Source organism: Myotis davidii, unplaced genomic scaffold, assembly GCF_000327345.1.
Source record: "Myotis davidii unplaced genomic scaffold, ASM32734v1 scaffold458, whole genome shotgun sequence".
NCBI classification, from domain to species: Eukaryota; Metazoa; Chordata; class Mammalia; order Chiroptera; family Vespertilionidae; genus Myotis; species Myotis davidii.
The window spans coordinates 1,826,891-1,841,477 of NW_006289819.1; the positions used below are offsets into that span (position 1 = coordinate 1,826,891).

General features: G+C 36.7%; 1 protein-coding gene across 3 annotated transcripts in view; it reads right to left on the bottom strand.

Annotated features, from left to right (window-relative positions):
* FOXJ3 (forkhead box J3) overlaps window positions 1-14,587 on the bottom strand; it is a 134,097-nt gene that overhangs the window by 14,371 nt on the left and 105,139 nt on the right. For all 3 annotated transcript variants that reach the window (XM_006762576.2, XM_006762577.2, XM_015563174.1), the window contains 5 exons: window positions 13,279-13,407; window positions 9,184-9,358; window positions 5,635-6,099; window positions 2,569-2,670; window positions 1,987-2,178 (listed from right to left, as the gene is read on the bottom strand). In XM_006762576.2, coding sequence (XP_006762639.1) covers window positions 1,987-2,178; window positions 2,569-2,670; window positions 5,635-6,099; window positions 9,184-9,358; window positions 13,279-13,407 — 1,063 coding nt within the window. The remainder of the gene's footprint in view (window positions 1-1,986; window positions 2,179-2,568; window positions 2,671-5,634; window positions 6,100-9,183; window positions 9,359-13,278; window positions 13,408-14,587) is intronic.

Below are 14,587 nucleotides of genomic sequence, written 5' to 3' on the forward strand. Positions count from 1 at the left end.
CCTTAGTATTTCACTTCAGCACTGCGCCTCCTCTGAGTCTGGGTAAGGTATTCTCTTTCCTCCTAGTTGTAGAATTTCCACTCAGCCAGCCTTCCTGTGGTTCTGGATGATGTCCGTTCCGTCTCTTAGTTTTATTTTTGAAGTGGTTGTTCGAGGCAGCAAACTCCAGCATTAACCTATGCCGCCAACTTGGTTTCCCCCGGTCAGAACACGTTATAGCGACCAGTTGTTCTGTTGTTCTGCCATCAAATTTTTTAAACTTAAACTATATAGGTAGGTACATTGTTATTAACTTAATTAGGGTACTCATAAGGCTTAGGAAGAGCCACACTCAAGGGGCCAAAGAGCTGCATGTGGCTCGTGAGCCGCAGTTTGCCAACCACGGGTATAGAGGGTTTATAAGATGAAAAGAGTTTTGAAAAATGAGTGGTGGTGATGGTTGCATAACAATATGAATGTATTTACTATCAATACACTATATACACTTAAGGATGATTAGGATGGTGAATTTTACGTTGTGTGTATTTTACTACAATAAAACATTTTTAGCCCTACCCGATTTGGCTCAGTGGATAGAGTATCAGCCCACAGTCTGAAGGGTCGTGGGTTCAATTCCGTTCAAGGGCATATACCTCGGTTGCAGCTTCACCCTGCTCAGGGCACATGCGGCAGGCAACCAATCAATGTGTCTCTCTCACATCAATGTCTCTGTCTCTCCCCATCCTTTCCACTCTCTCTAAAAATCAATGGAAAAATATCCTCAGGTGAGAATTAACAATATATATAATTTTAAGAATATTAGGAAGATATATACATATAAAAAAAAAGACAAAAGGAGGGGGGAGGGCTAAAGAGTTATCAAAAAATGAAGTTTGTGCCTGGCACATAGAGGACACTCCATAAAAAATAAAGGTTAAAAAGGAATAAAGTGAGATGAAAAATACAGTGCACAAATTTTGAGTCCAGAGTGAAACATCAATGGCACTACATACCATTTTGTCTACTCTTAAAGCAAACTTTCAAGTTTAATTTTCTTCAACATTCTTAGAAGATATATAAAAGTAAGATTTTCATTGCAAGTATATACAAATTTCAGTTGATCTATCTTCATAACTATATTCTTACAAAATGTACATATCTTGCCCCAGCTGGTTTGGCTCAGTGGATAGAGCGTTGGCTTGTGGACCAAAAGGTCCTGGGTTCGATTCCAGTCAAGGGCACATACCTGTGTTGCAGGCTTGATCCCCTGTAGGGGACATGCAAGAGGCAGCTGATCAATGATTCTCTCTCATCATTGATGTTTCTATCTCTCCCTCTCCCTTCCTCTCTGAAATAAATAAAAAATATATTTTTAAAAAATGTACATATCTTGAAGACATTTTAATTCTTGTTTGACAACTTAAAAGATCACAAAGGAATGTAAATTGTAAACAATAATCATATAAATCTTGACCAAAAAATAATTTATCTTAGTTTTACTAAGATATACCTTAAATACATAATTTGATTTCATTCACTTCTTAGATATTAAAAGATATAAATGGATCACCATCACCATTAACAATGTAACATGTTGCCTCAGTCACTAAATTTCATTATGAATGAGAAAAAGAAAATCCAAAGAAAGATAAAAATCACATGATCTCACTCATTTGTGGAATATAATGAACAAAAATAGATCCAGAGACATAGAAGCACTGAACAGACTGTCAAACCTCAGAGGGAAGGCAGGAGAGGGTGGGAGGGGGGAAGGGTAAGAGATCAACCAAGGACTTGTATGCATGCATATAAGCATAACCAATGGACATAGACAGTAGGAAGGTAAGGGCATGTGTTGGGGAGTGGGAGCAGCTGGGGAGAGGTCAATGGGAGGAAAATGAGACGTATGTAATACTTTAAACAATAAAAATTTAAATTTTAAAAAAAGGAGATGAAGTTTAAAAAATAAATAAAAAGAGAAAATCAAGAAGATAACTAAACCCATACCTGTTCCAATGTGTTGGGAGGGTTTTGTTGGATGCATGGCACCATGACAGACATTTTGCTGAACATTACTCTGTGAGTGGATAAGGCCAGTTTGTGTAAAGAACTGATTAAGAGAAGAACAGAGATCAGCTAATTGAACCTGATCTAAAGACCAGTTCTTGAGATCTGCCTGTCTCATACTCTCCATCAAACCTATGAGAAAAACATTGGAAATAAAGTTAGTACAGTTCTGTAAATATTGCAAGGAAAATAGCAAGACAAATTTTTTTCTCAGCCCTCAAAATTTCCACTGGTAGTGATTTTCCCATGCAATGAAGAATGACATTATAAAATTATTCAAAGTCTGATTCTTTTAAATGTGGCCAAATTGTTTTCAGAACTCTTATCTGTGACCCTCTGTTTCAACTGGCCAAAAGACTTAATTATAAATTTTACAAAGTGCTGTTTATAAGCATACTACCAACAGAAAATAAATAAAACACTATGTAAGGAGATGTTTATTTATATTATAAAGAAACTTATAATCTACTAGAGAAAACAGGATGTTTATTTGGTTATATGTCAAAAAGAACTAATACTCACCTTGGAACTGTGAAAGGTCTACATCTGACCAATTAACACTGCTAGCAATTCGACAGCTTTCTTTCAGCATATCAAGTGTTGCAAACCAATCATTTGAAACACCTATAAAAATAATATTAACAATACTATGAATCTTGGATAGTGAAAGTTTGAAGTATATGGTAAGGGGAGACAATGAGTTGACCTTATTCCTGACACTGACAGATCGCTATCCAGTTTTACAAACAAATTACATCATGTATTGGGGCAATCTGCTCTGTGAGACAGGTAGGAAGGCTATCATTTCTCTCCATTTTACAAATGGAAACAAAAAACTGAACCCAGAGTGGTCAAGGTCACTATAATAAATCGAAGACTTGAACCCAGGGCTTATAAGCTCTAGAAAGCAACCCATGATGGCACTTGAAAACTGTCAATCTTGGTAACTGCTCTTTACATTTGTACAGTACAAATGATGACCAGGCAAGACAAGTCATATATATCAGTATTTCCCCCAATATAAAGTTCATTTTCCTGTCTTGTTGTGACTTTCAGAGGTACGTTCTTTATAACTTAAAGGCAGGTACACATTTAGAAGCAATGTGCAGTTCAACTTAAAAAGCACCGACTAAGGGAGGTAAATTAGATTGTACAGCAAGAGATGTTTCTTACAAAGCAACCTTAAGAGTGAGAAATGCCTCAACACAGTTCTCCTGTCAAGGTAGCAAATTCTGTGCTTGCTGTCCAAATTACTCTGTTTTCAGGATCACCTCTGGATAGAAAAACGAACGAATAAAAAGAATTTTTTGCTATGTCACAGATAACTGTATCAACTACTGGCTACTTGTTTACAAAATTCTGCCAATTATGAATTTCAAAATAAAATAAACAATGAACCAGAGACAACATGACCCTACCCTCAGGCAACTCATAAGTCAGAAAGAAATTTGTTGGGGGGTGGGGGGAATTCAATTAATGCCTCAAATGAGCCACAAACATTCAAGTCTATCCGACTTTCAGATCCTATAATAAATGCTGACTTGGCAACACAAAATAAAGCAATCTCTGCAGAGAGAGTGGCTGAGCAAATCCCTACCCACTCAGTAAATGTTTATTTTAATCCTTTTAGAATAACTGGTATTACAGGCTCTGAACTCTAATGGGCCAGGACATAAATTCCAGGTCCACTACTTATTAGCAGTATGATCTTGAGCAAATTGATTAACTTCTTTGACTTACACTTCTCCTATCAAATGTGGTAATCTACCCTAGTTTTAAGAGAATATGAGATAATGTATCTAACTTGCCTTGCACATAACAAGCACTCAAACAACTAAGTTCCCTCCATTCCTTCCCTGTAAAAGACAACGTGTTTATTATTCCCATCTTATAAATGAGAAATTTATAATTCAAAGAGACTATTATCACAGCCACAATCTTTCCTAACTCACAAGGTAGAAGTCTATTTTCATCCTCTGGTAAGCTACCACTGGGATAACAGGCCATTAAGAGCACATCATAGGTTGCTTTCAGCTATAATTGTACTTTTTTCTCCCCTGGCAATCATTAGACTTCAAGATGTTTTATAAGATAGACCATCAAAGCAGGAACTATACCCAATTTTCAATTTTATTCTAGATTTTATTCTACTTAGAATTAGTAATAGAAAACAAAATAAATTGTTAAAGGAAACTCACTAAATTCCAAATACTCTGGTATGCATTTTTTTACCTTATATCATTTAACACCCCTCAAAAAACATATTATTTTTCCACATTGTAAATAACAAGATGGTTTTAGAAAATTTAAGATATAAAGCAAAATCAGAATATAAGAGACAGTATGCACTACCCAGCTCATTTCCCTGACAATAGTTTAACTGCCTGAAACAATGGTCAATTTTTAATTGGTGAATAAGAACTACACTGTCTAGCACTTAGCAACTGTCCCGCCAGGATAAAAAATCTTGTCAGTGATATGATTGGTAATTGGACAACCAGGCAAGACAAGAGAAGGACCTGTACTTTGCACAACTCCCAGGGCCCCATTCACCTTGTAGTCTATATCTGTGGCACCCCTTGGAGTTCTGCAGTACAAAGACTGCTTGGTCTATAAGCAATGTCATGTCAGTTAAGCATCTCACCAGAAACCATCAAGACTATCTGAAGAGTAACAGATTTTCAAAAACATCAGGATATGAAAAATGCTTTCTTCCTTTGCAAAATACCATTTCAAAATTAGCTACCCGGCAGGAATTAAGCAAAGAAAGAAATAGTGGAGATATTCAAGGACTAGGCATTTCTTATTTGTATTCTCAATATGATGCTTATAACAACACTGTATGGCACTGTACTTTATTTTTATAGATGAGAAAACATGACTAAAAGAAGTTAAGAAATGCACCTTAAGTCCTAAGAGTCATAATGAGGATTCAAATCTATGTATGTCCTCTCTTCTATATCACTGAATCCTAAGAGATTGCAGACTGTGCATTCCATTCTTCTTTCAAATACAGCTGACCCTTGAACAACACAGGTTTAAACTGTGTGGGTCTGCTCACCTGCTGATTATTTTCAATAAACATACAATCGATAGTATTTTCAATCCCTAGTTGGGAATCTGCAGTCATGGAGAGCCAACTGTATACACTGTTCTACACCATTTTATATAAGGGACTTAAGCATCTATGGATTGTGGTATACCAAGGGGGTCCTGGAACCAACCCTCTAGGCAGACTGAGGGATTATTGGGAAGTCGATTTTCAACTGGTTAAAGCTCCTAACCCTTGCACTGTTAAAGGGTCAATTATACTCACAAAAACACTTATTTTCCAAAAGAACAAGAGATAAAACCATGAAACCTGTAAGAGTTGCTGAATTTGCCTATATTGCCACAATACATTTTAATCAAGAAAATCTCTAGTTCAATCTATGGACTAAATGAGTTACAAATACAGGATTAGAGCAAGGAAACACAAAAGGAGGCAGATGAAGCGAGAGTTGGTCGTAAATACAGGTAAGTCCCAGATAACAAAGAACAGATCTTAATTCACAATTAGCCAAACAGAGTCAGGAGAGAAAAACTTACCAGAATTACAGGATACTTGTTGTGGGGTTGGGGGTGCCTGATGTGTCAACGTCTGATGCTGATGGTTCGAATGATGCTGCATGTGTTGATGTGGAGAGGGGTGTTGGGGATGAGGGGACTGGAGCTGGCTGTGTTGTTGTGGAGAAGGGTGCTGGGGATGAGGGGACTGGAGCTGGCTGTGTTGTTGTGGGTGCGATGCTGGATGCTGGGGACGCTGCGGATGCTGTGGTAAACCATGTGGTCGATGGGGTGGATGTGGAGACGGCTGTGTGTGTATCTGGGGGTGGGGCAGCGAGACTTGTGCAACCGAATTACTGCCTGTGGTATTGAGGCCACTGCCATGACTGTTGGACAGGTTGCTTTGGTTGCCGTGTGGGTGAGAGCTCACTGTACTGCTAGGAGAGTGCTGATAGGAACACGAAGTATGGGACTGCTGGGAAGATTCAGAAGGGATGTTCATCAAACCTAAAAAGTCAGAAAAAGCAAGATCACTTATGGTCAGATTGTAGTTATATTTTAGAACAAAGGTTTGCAACATTAGAGAGCAAAGGCATAAGTTGTCAAAAGGCAACTTTGTTTCATTTTAACACGTGTTGATGGTTTTGAAAGCCAATAAAAATTCCTTGGCGGGAGAAAAAGATGTGTTGATAGAACATCCACCATCCACTGGACTCTATAACTGAGAATAGTAAGAAACATCATTCCTTGCCCTTGAGTAGCTTATGCTCTAGTTACCATGCTCTAGTTACTTATGCTCTTCTACTAGAGCAGTGGTTCTCAACCTTCCTAATGCCGCGGCCCTTTAATACAGTTCCTCATGTGTGGTGACCTCCAACCATAAAATTATTTCCGTTGCTACTTCATAACTGTAATTTTGCTGTTATGAATCGTAATGTAAATATCTGATATACAGGATGTATTTAGGCGACCCCTGTGAAAGGGTCGTTCGACCCCCTTGGTTGAGAACCACTGTACTAGAGTCTAGTAGAAGAGAAACACTTCAAGAGGTTATGTCCATGCCCAGTCCGTGTGGCTCAGTGATTGAGTGTTGACCCATGAACCAGGAGAACATTCCAGGTCAGGGAACATGCCCAGGTTTAGGCCCGATAGGGGGCATGCAAGAAGCAGGCAACTGAAGATTTTCTCTCATCACTGATGTTTCTATATCTTTTTCTCCCTCTCCCTCTTCCTCTCTCTGAAATCAATCAAAACATAATTTTTAAAATAAGAGATTATGTCCAATAACATTAGTGGGGATACAGAAACTTTATTTCTTGCCTATTCAGGCAGAAAGGAGCTGGAGATATAGAGAAGTCTTCCCTGAAAAGGCGGTATCTGAGCTGAGTCTTAAAAGACAAATAAAGACTAAGCAAAACAAAACAGCCATCTCCATTATTCTTTTTCTTTACTTTTATGGAACATTCTTGAGACACAGTTTAGGGGTTAAGACTACATATTTTATAGCGCCAAAGAGTAAAGTCTCTGCACTGCATTTGGAAACTCTGGGAAGGTATTAACCGTTCCAACTCACAATTACCTCAACTATAAATGGCATGGTAATAGCATCTACTTCATAGAGTTGTGAGGATGAAATGCCATAATGCAAGTGCAGGCTGCAGGATGAGCTCAGTAAATGCTAGCTTTTATGATGATGATGATGATGATGATGCCAGAAGTGCCTAATGTTAAACAAAATGTATGTTTGGTATGCAAGTGGACACACATTTTAATAAATCTATTGCAAGTATGGGTAATACCATGTCTTGCTGAACCAAACACAGAAAAAAATGTTACTAAATTTAAAATAGAATACTGCAACATAGTGTCAGTCAATAAAAGCTTTTTAAGCAAAATGAAAGTATTCTCACTTTTTACAAAATAGAAGTATTCATACTTAATAGTCAATAGTATTAATGGTAAAATTGTATTAGAGTACATGGTAAGATAATCTTAAAATTTAGTACCTTAAGGTTTTATAGGTACAAGAGTTAAAGTTCTTGCCTTGGCCTGGGAAACTGTCGTATGGAATCTACCGGATTACAGTAAAATGAAAGACAGCAGTGATTTCACTATCTATGTCCATAAAGGCCTAGCATTTTCAGTGACAATCCAGATACGACCCACACCAACATCTTCAATCCCAAATTATTTTTAAATCAAATGAAACAAAGTATCTTTCAAAAGCCCAATATGTAAAACTGATAAATGTAAAGTTTCCTTTTTTGAGGTCAGGGAAGGTCTCCCTCTTCATCTGCGCACTTTCGCTCCCCAAGACCTTCACAAAAGCCAAGATTCCAAAGAGAACAATTTAAAAACCAATCATGTAATCTAGTCTTATTTGTTTTACATATAGGGATGCTGAGTTCTAGAGAGGTGGCATTAAGTCAGCTGACTTTATGGTAGAACCAGGGCTAGAACCCAGAATTCCTCTCAATGCTCTTTTGTTTGTTTGATTGAAATAGCATTATGGGCTTCAGAAATCTTCACCATTGTTATTTCAAAGTTAGTAATTTTCTATTATGACCTCCAAGGTCGGGTCTGCTTAGCAAAATCTTATATTAGTTCTTTTTGTACTTTTTTAGATAGAGAATATAAGACAAAATTTAAAAGAATACACGATTCTTCCTTTAGCCAGAAAAACAAATTTCCTATACAAGCTATTGATATTCATTGATATATGTAATACTTGTATATAACATTAACTTTCACCATAATATCTGACAATCACATGTATTAAAATGTAAACTCTATAGAGATCGGGATTTTTGTCTAAAGGATTTTGTTCACTGCTGTAAGTAGGTAAAATCTCTGAGTTATAAATAATCTGTCAAATAAACTAGGAAATATTTCAACAGTAGAGTTCCCAACAATGTGTGACTGGTGTCAATGTCTGACTAGTGTTCTTTGGGAAAAAGACAATGTGTCATCTTGATCCTATCACATGACTGACTAAAATTAAACCAGCAATTAAAGGCTGAGTAACACATAATAGCAGCTTTTAGTTGATATAATACTGAATCTCAACCAAAATCACTTTTGGCGTTTAAATCTGATTTAAGTATGTTGTATAAAACAAGGACCCAGAGCATAACACTAAGCAATGTGTTCACTTCTAAGTGCCATACGTGAAAGTACAAATTTGGTGCTAATACTTATCTCTTTGCTAATACCAGTCAGAACAGAAAGGCAAGGCACATCTACTCTGTGGTACAACATTTACCACTAAAATGATTCCCATGGCAGACATCACTAATTAGCCATGGTAGTCTTTCCCAGATGGCACAGATGCAGTACCAGATTCAACACAGCTCTAGGACACCACTAGATCAAGTGAAGTAGGCAGGCAAGATGAAATTTATCTGCCATTCTTGTGCTATGATATAAATATACACAGAGCATAGTAAAGGCACAAAGAGCATTCAATCCTGATCATGATGATAATGTTCTAAGATCAAGAAAATATAACAGCTGCTATGTGAAAACAATTCTTAAGAGAACATTTTATAATAAAAATTTACTTTACAAAAAGTATTAAAAAAAAAAACTCACCTTGCTGACTAAGTGACTGCTCAAAAACTGACTTATAAAGGCTCCGAAATGAGGCACTGAGATCTTCAAAATTATATTCTGAGAAATATAGTTGTTTGTCTCGTTCTGGAAGGTTGTACTGTGGCTGCTGCTGGGGAGTTAATGACTGAGAGACTGGTTCTGGATGATTTGTCACCTATCATTAAAAGAGAATACTACTAATTTAGTAGCTCTATATCAGAATTGATTTGTTATGTAAAATACATCACTGAAAATATTAAAAGTTTTCAGAATCCAAAGGAAGTATTTATTTCCCTGTCTGTGGCTTTTCCATCCTCTAAGCTGGGGGTGTACATAAAGTACAGACCACAAAATTGTTAACCTGGATCTTGAAGAACCATAAGTATTTAATCGAACCTCCATATTTCACAGAAGAGGAGAAAGTTCAAAGACGATAAATGACTTCCTCAATACAAGTATGTGATGAACTAATAAGCCTGGACAGTTTCTGTAGCATCTTCATTTGATTTCTATAAAAACAATTTCATCTCAAACACTATATTATGAAACTACTAACATCTCTTATTCATTTATTCAATTAATCTTTAAACCTTTAAATTCAAATACTATGAGTACTATGATCAGTTTTTGTGGCACTGCCCAAAACAGCAAGAAACTTTAACAGATCTAAGTCATCATTTCTAGGGAAAAGTTTTTTATTAAATGAAATGAAACTGAGGGGAAATGAAAAATGAAGGATAAATGACAAAGGAGATTCTGAGAAAAACAAAATACAGGTGTGGCAAAGGTAGATTTACAGTTGTTCGTATAGAAAATAATACAATAATCTATTCTCTCTATATAAAACCCTAATATGCAAATAGACCAAACGGGGGAACTAAACAACTTGTTGCTATGACATGTGCTGACCACCAGGGTGTGCGCGCAGAACATGGCGGGCGTCAGCAAACCGCGGTACATGGTGGGAACCGGCAAAGGTGGGATGGTGGAGCAGGTGAGCAGGGGCACAAGACCAAGGCAGGGCTCTGGTCGCTGTCATCAGGGCAAACCTCTGGTGGGTACTGAAAATTCTTTGCTCCAGTGCACCAGTCCCGCCTGGTGCGAGCACCTGCTGCCAACGCCAGAGCCACTGATCGTACCCGCTGCTGGCTCCTGATGCTGGCCCAGATTGCCCTCCAGGGCTTCTCCACTTCCCCCTGCTCCTAAGGGGCGTGCACTGGGCCCCTAGTTAATAAATAATAATACAAGTATAAACTGTCTCATATATTCACAACTATAAACCTACTTTTGCCCCAGCCTGGATGTAGATCAAGGGCTTGCGCTATGCAAGAGGTTGAAAAAGCACCAGAAACATGTACAAAATAAAAATTATCTTTGAAGGTAGCACAACTAGAAAAGAAAAAGAAGAAAGATCAGCTGTATCTCTTAAAGACTATATCAAGGAGTGGTAAACCATTTATTTAGTGAACAATGTGATTATCCTGAAACGGGATGATGACTGGTCTTACGAGGAGCAAATTCTCATCAACCATCCTATCTTGCCGGAGGCAGCTATGGGGCAGTTTCTTGTTGACCTTGCCATCTTGCAGCAAGTTGCTCAGAGACAGTTTCTCATTTGTCTCCCTGTTTCCAGTGAGACAGGGGACTTTCCACTTTATTCCTGTAGGGCTTAGCTACAAGTTATACAACTGCTTAGCTGCAGTACAGAATTTGTTCTTCCACTTATAGTGACCTACCATATATGTAGTCTGTCATCTGGCTCCTCTAATTAGGGGTTGTCCAATGGGATGTGACAGCATACTGATGCAGCTTATACTGTCTGTATGAAGAATGAAACTGTCTCAACGCATCTGGGATCTCTATGTCCTTATAAGCTCAATCTATGGATATGTGATAATTCAACCAGCAGCTGACAATGTACTGTTGTTTAAGGAGTGCTTGATGACCAGCTTGATATCTTGTTGTTAAATGAAAAAAAGCTGTCTACAATGTCTTTCTTTTAACAGAGAAGTTAAACCTTCTTAGGCGTACTGTTATAACAGACATGTCTGTTCTTACTTCTCTCTTAGTTCTATAAATGTTTTTAAGTTTTTTCCTTATTATATTTTTTTGTGGGAAACTGTTTATTGCCTTTACTATCTGATAAGCATAGACAGAGAACCCCCCATCCCCCAAAGGCTGGGTGCCTTTGAAGCCCTAGCAAAGGTTGGAGCTAGGCGCCACCTCTGTTTGTCCAGACAGTGGTAGCTGAAACTACTCTCCCATTTATTATTATGTAAATCCTTGCTGATGGGCTAGTCTGCCTGTTGCAGGGGTTCGCCTGCCTAAGGGCTATGCTATGGGTGCATCCCAGAATCAATAAAAGCTTGGTGAGGCCTGGGGGGGGAGGGGGGGAGAGTCCTTCCCCTTGAGTTGGACTTGCCCGCCTGGTCCCCCAATATTTCCAAATTATATCTTGTCTTTTCATATTCATTTGTGTGCGGCTCTGCTTCCAGTTCCTGAACCCTGACCCACGTGGGACGTGGGAAGGAAACACTCAACATTTTTTGATATAATATAGGCACTCTGTGCTCTTTAATTTCTTTTGGTTTCAAGATTTTCTATATTTAAATTATTTTCAAAGCTACTTAAAATCATTAAGCCTTTCCACAGTTTGCTTCAATTCTATTCAAATAGTCCTTTAATATCATGACTTTCTCATTACTGAGTGCTTTAATTCACCTCTTGATCAGCTATAAAAAAATTATTTTTTCTTCAGTAAGAGCACATGAAAGGATAGAATGGTTTGTAAGTTCTCTATAATGTCTTTCTTTTAGCTTCACATATGAATGAGAATTTGGCTGGACATTAATATTTATAATCCCAAACCTATTAACTAAAATTCTGCATAAAGTATTCCATTATCTTCTGGCATTTAGTATTAGGAAAAGAAATATGATTTGTGTTTCTTTGAATGTATCCTATTTCTGTTCTCACAGATTATTTATATGAATGATTACTTCTGAAATTTTAAAATCTGTCATGATGTGTTAAGGTTATAGGCTTTTTCCCCCATTAATTTTTCCAAGAACTCAAAAGCCCTTTTAATCTCTGTTTCTTCTAAAGATTGCTTCTGTACCAACTATTCTAGTATCTTCTTCAGGGATACTTATAATTCTCAGTTCTCCATATCTATTCTCTTCTTTCACATAACTATTCTTTCTTTATCTGCTTCTTCTGCATTATGGGAGAATACTATTTTAATTCCCCTTTTCCCCAGAGCATTGATAACAGTTTTACAGAATCACGTGTGTGTTTTTTACCTACATTCAATAGAATTTTAATTCTGCTCTGAGTTGTTTTCCTTGTGTTATTTTCTTATTTCAGTCCCCACCCCCATCCCCATTTTACATCTTTGTCCTGTATAAGTTTTTACGTATTTACTCATCCTCGTGAGTGATCTTGTACCATCAAATTTATACCAAGAAAGTGTGGCGATGGCTCTTAGATGCTGTTCTGTCTACTGGTGAGGATAGTTTCCAGATGATTAGAAAAGATGTATCAGATAACTCAAGGGCCATGTACTTATATAATAGGTAACCAAATCAGCACAGGAGCCAAGAACACTCACACAGGTCCTTTAATTGCATAGCTTTGTTTTCCAGACAAAAACTGAAATATAAGACTGGTTAAGAATTTGGTGCCAGGTTCATTCTAACCTTTGAGGTTTATAGAATCCTCTTCTCAAATCTGCAGCTGTAAAATAAGGTGATATACACAAACATCCTCTAGGCTTTTACCAAGGACTCAAATATAGCTATGCTAGACTGAGGTATAATCTTTCTTCTATTCCAATGGTTCATCACTTGGACATAGAACACACAAACCAAAATATGTAACATAGTACACAATCATATATTTGTATCTAACTTGGTAAAATACAAGTACCCAATTAAAACACTATCAAGGTAGAAATCTGCTCGACTTATCTAAGCTAATGAATTGATCAGTGAAAAATATTTATCTTCGTTTTTTATTAGCATTTCAATTATGTTTGGTTTAGTGTTAAGCATTAAATGAGTACTCAACGAAGAATTTAACTTCATCAAGACTTACCGGTGTATAACTATGCACACTTCCAACACTATTCAAATTAACAGATGCCAAACTCTGGTCTGAGAGACTGTTGTTAAGGCTACTGCGTGGACTATCACTACCATCCTGATCAGTGTTGTACAATGTTACCTAGATTGAAAAGAAAAGCAACATTTGAGTAAGTAGTTCCCACTATAAAGAGTACTTTTTAAGCAACTCTACAAAAGTACAACTAGCTGGAATATGGAATAAAAATAAAATGTTAGTGGTCGGAGGCAGCTGGTCGATGTTTCTCTCTCATCGATGTTTCTAACTCTCTATCTCTCTCCTTTCCTCTCTGTAAAAAAAAAAAAAAAAAAAAATGTTAGTGGTCTATTCTTTGGTGCCTACCTATCCCAATTCCATGCCCTTCACTGCTAACTCTATGTTCACTATGAAATAATTTACTCTCAAACTATAGGACATATACTATCCAGAGATACATAAATTCAATTTACTATCAGATACAATTTGTTCATCAACTTTTGGTAAGGGGATTACAGTAGACTTTAAATATTTCTACAATGCATAAATTTATTTTTATTCAAGCTTTAGCAAAACTCCTGTTCTCTATCATAATCTTAGGCATCAAAAAAAGAACACAAAAAATAGAATTTAAAAAAATCAGATATCAATGTTTGTAATACTGAAAATTGGACACTCAACTATCTAACACATTTGTAAAATCATAGGTATATAATCTAATTTTTTAAAGTAATAATAATATGCTAATATATAGTGGGAAAATGTAGGTTTATAGTTGTTCATATGGAAAATTATACAATAATTAATAAGTAATAATACAAGAACAAACTGTTTCATATACTCATAACTGTAAACCTACTATTTCCCACCATGTATATATGCATTAGACATTGTTAACATTGTTATCACACTGTTAACAATGATTAACTAGTAGGAGCTGGGTATTCCTGAAGACTATCACAGATAGTATGTATTTTTACAATGCTCAAGTTTGTTAATAATAAGCATAATTTTTAACTAGAAATAAAAAAAAAGATTTTAAAAGTAGCCTAACTATTCTTTCTTCAAGGTTCTATTCAGATGCCACTACTAACTTTCCTTTCTACAGTCTCACTTCTGTGGGAAAAATTAATACACTAGCTTTACAGTCTCACTAATTTTTATCATTTTTTTTTATCTATTACTAGACTGTTAGCTCCTTGAGTCACCAATAAGTAATCACACACAGTACAGTGCTTTCTGCTCGGTATACAATTAATAAATATTTGCTGAATTTAATACCCAATTGGGCTATACTTTCTGTCTG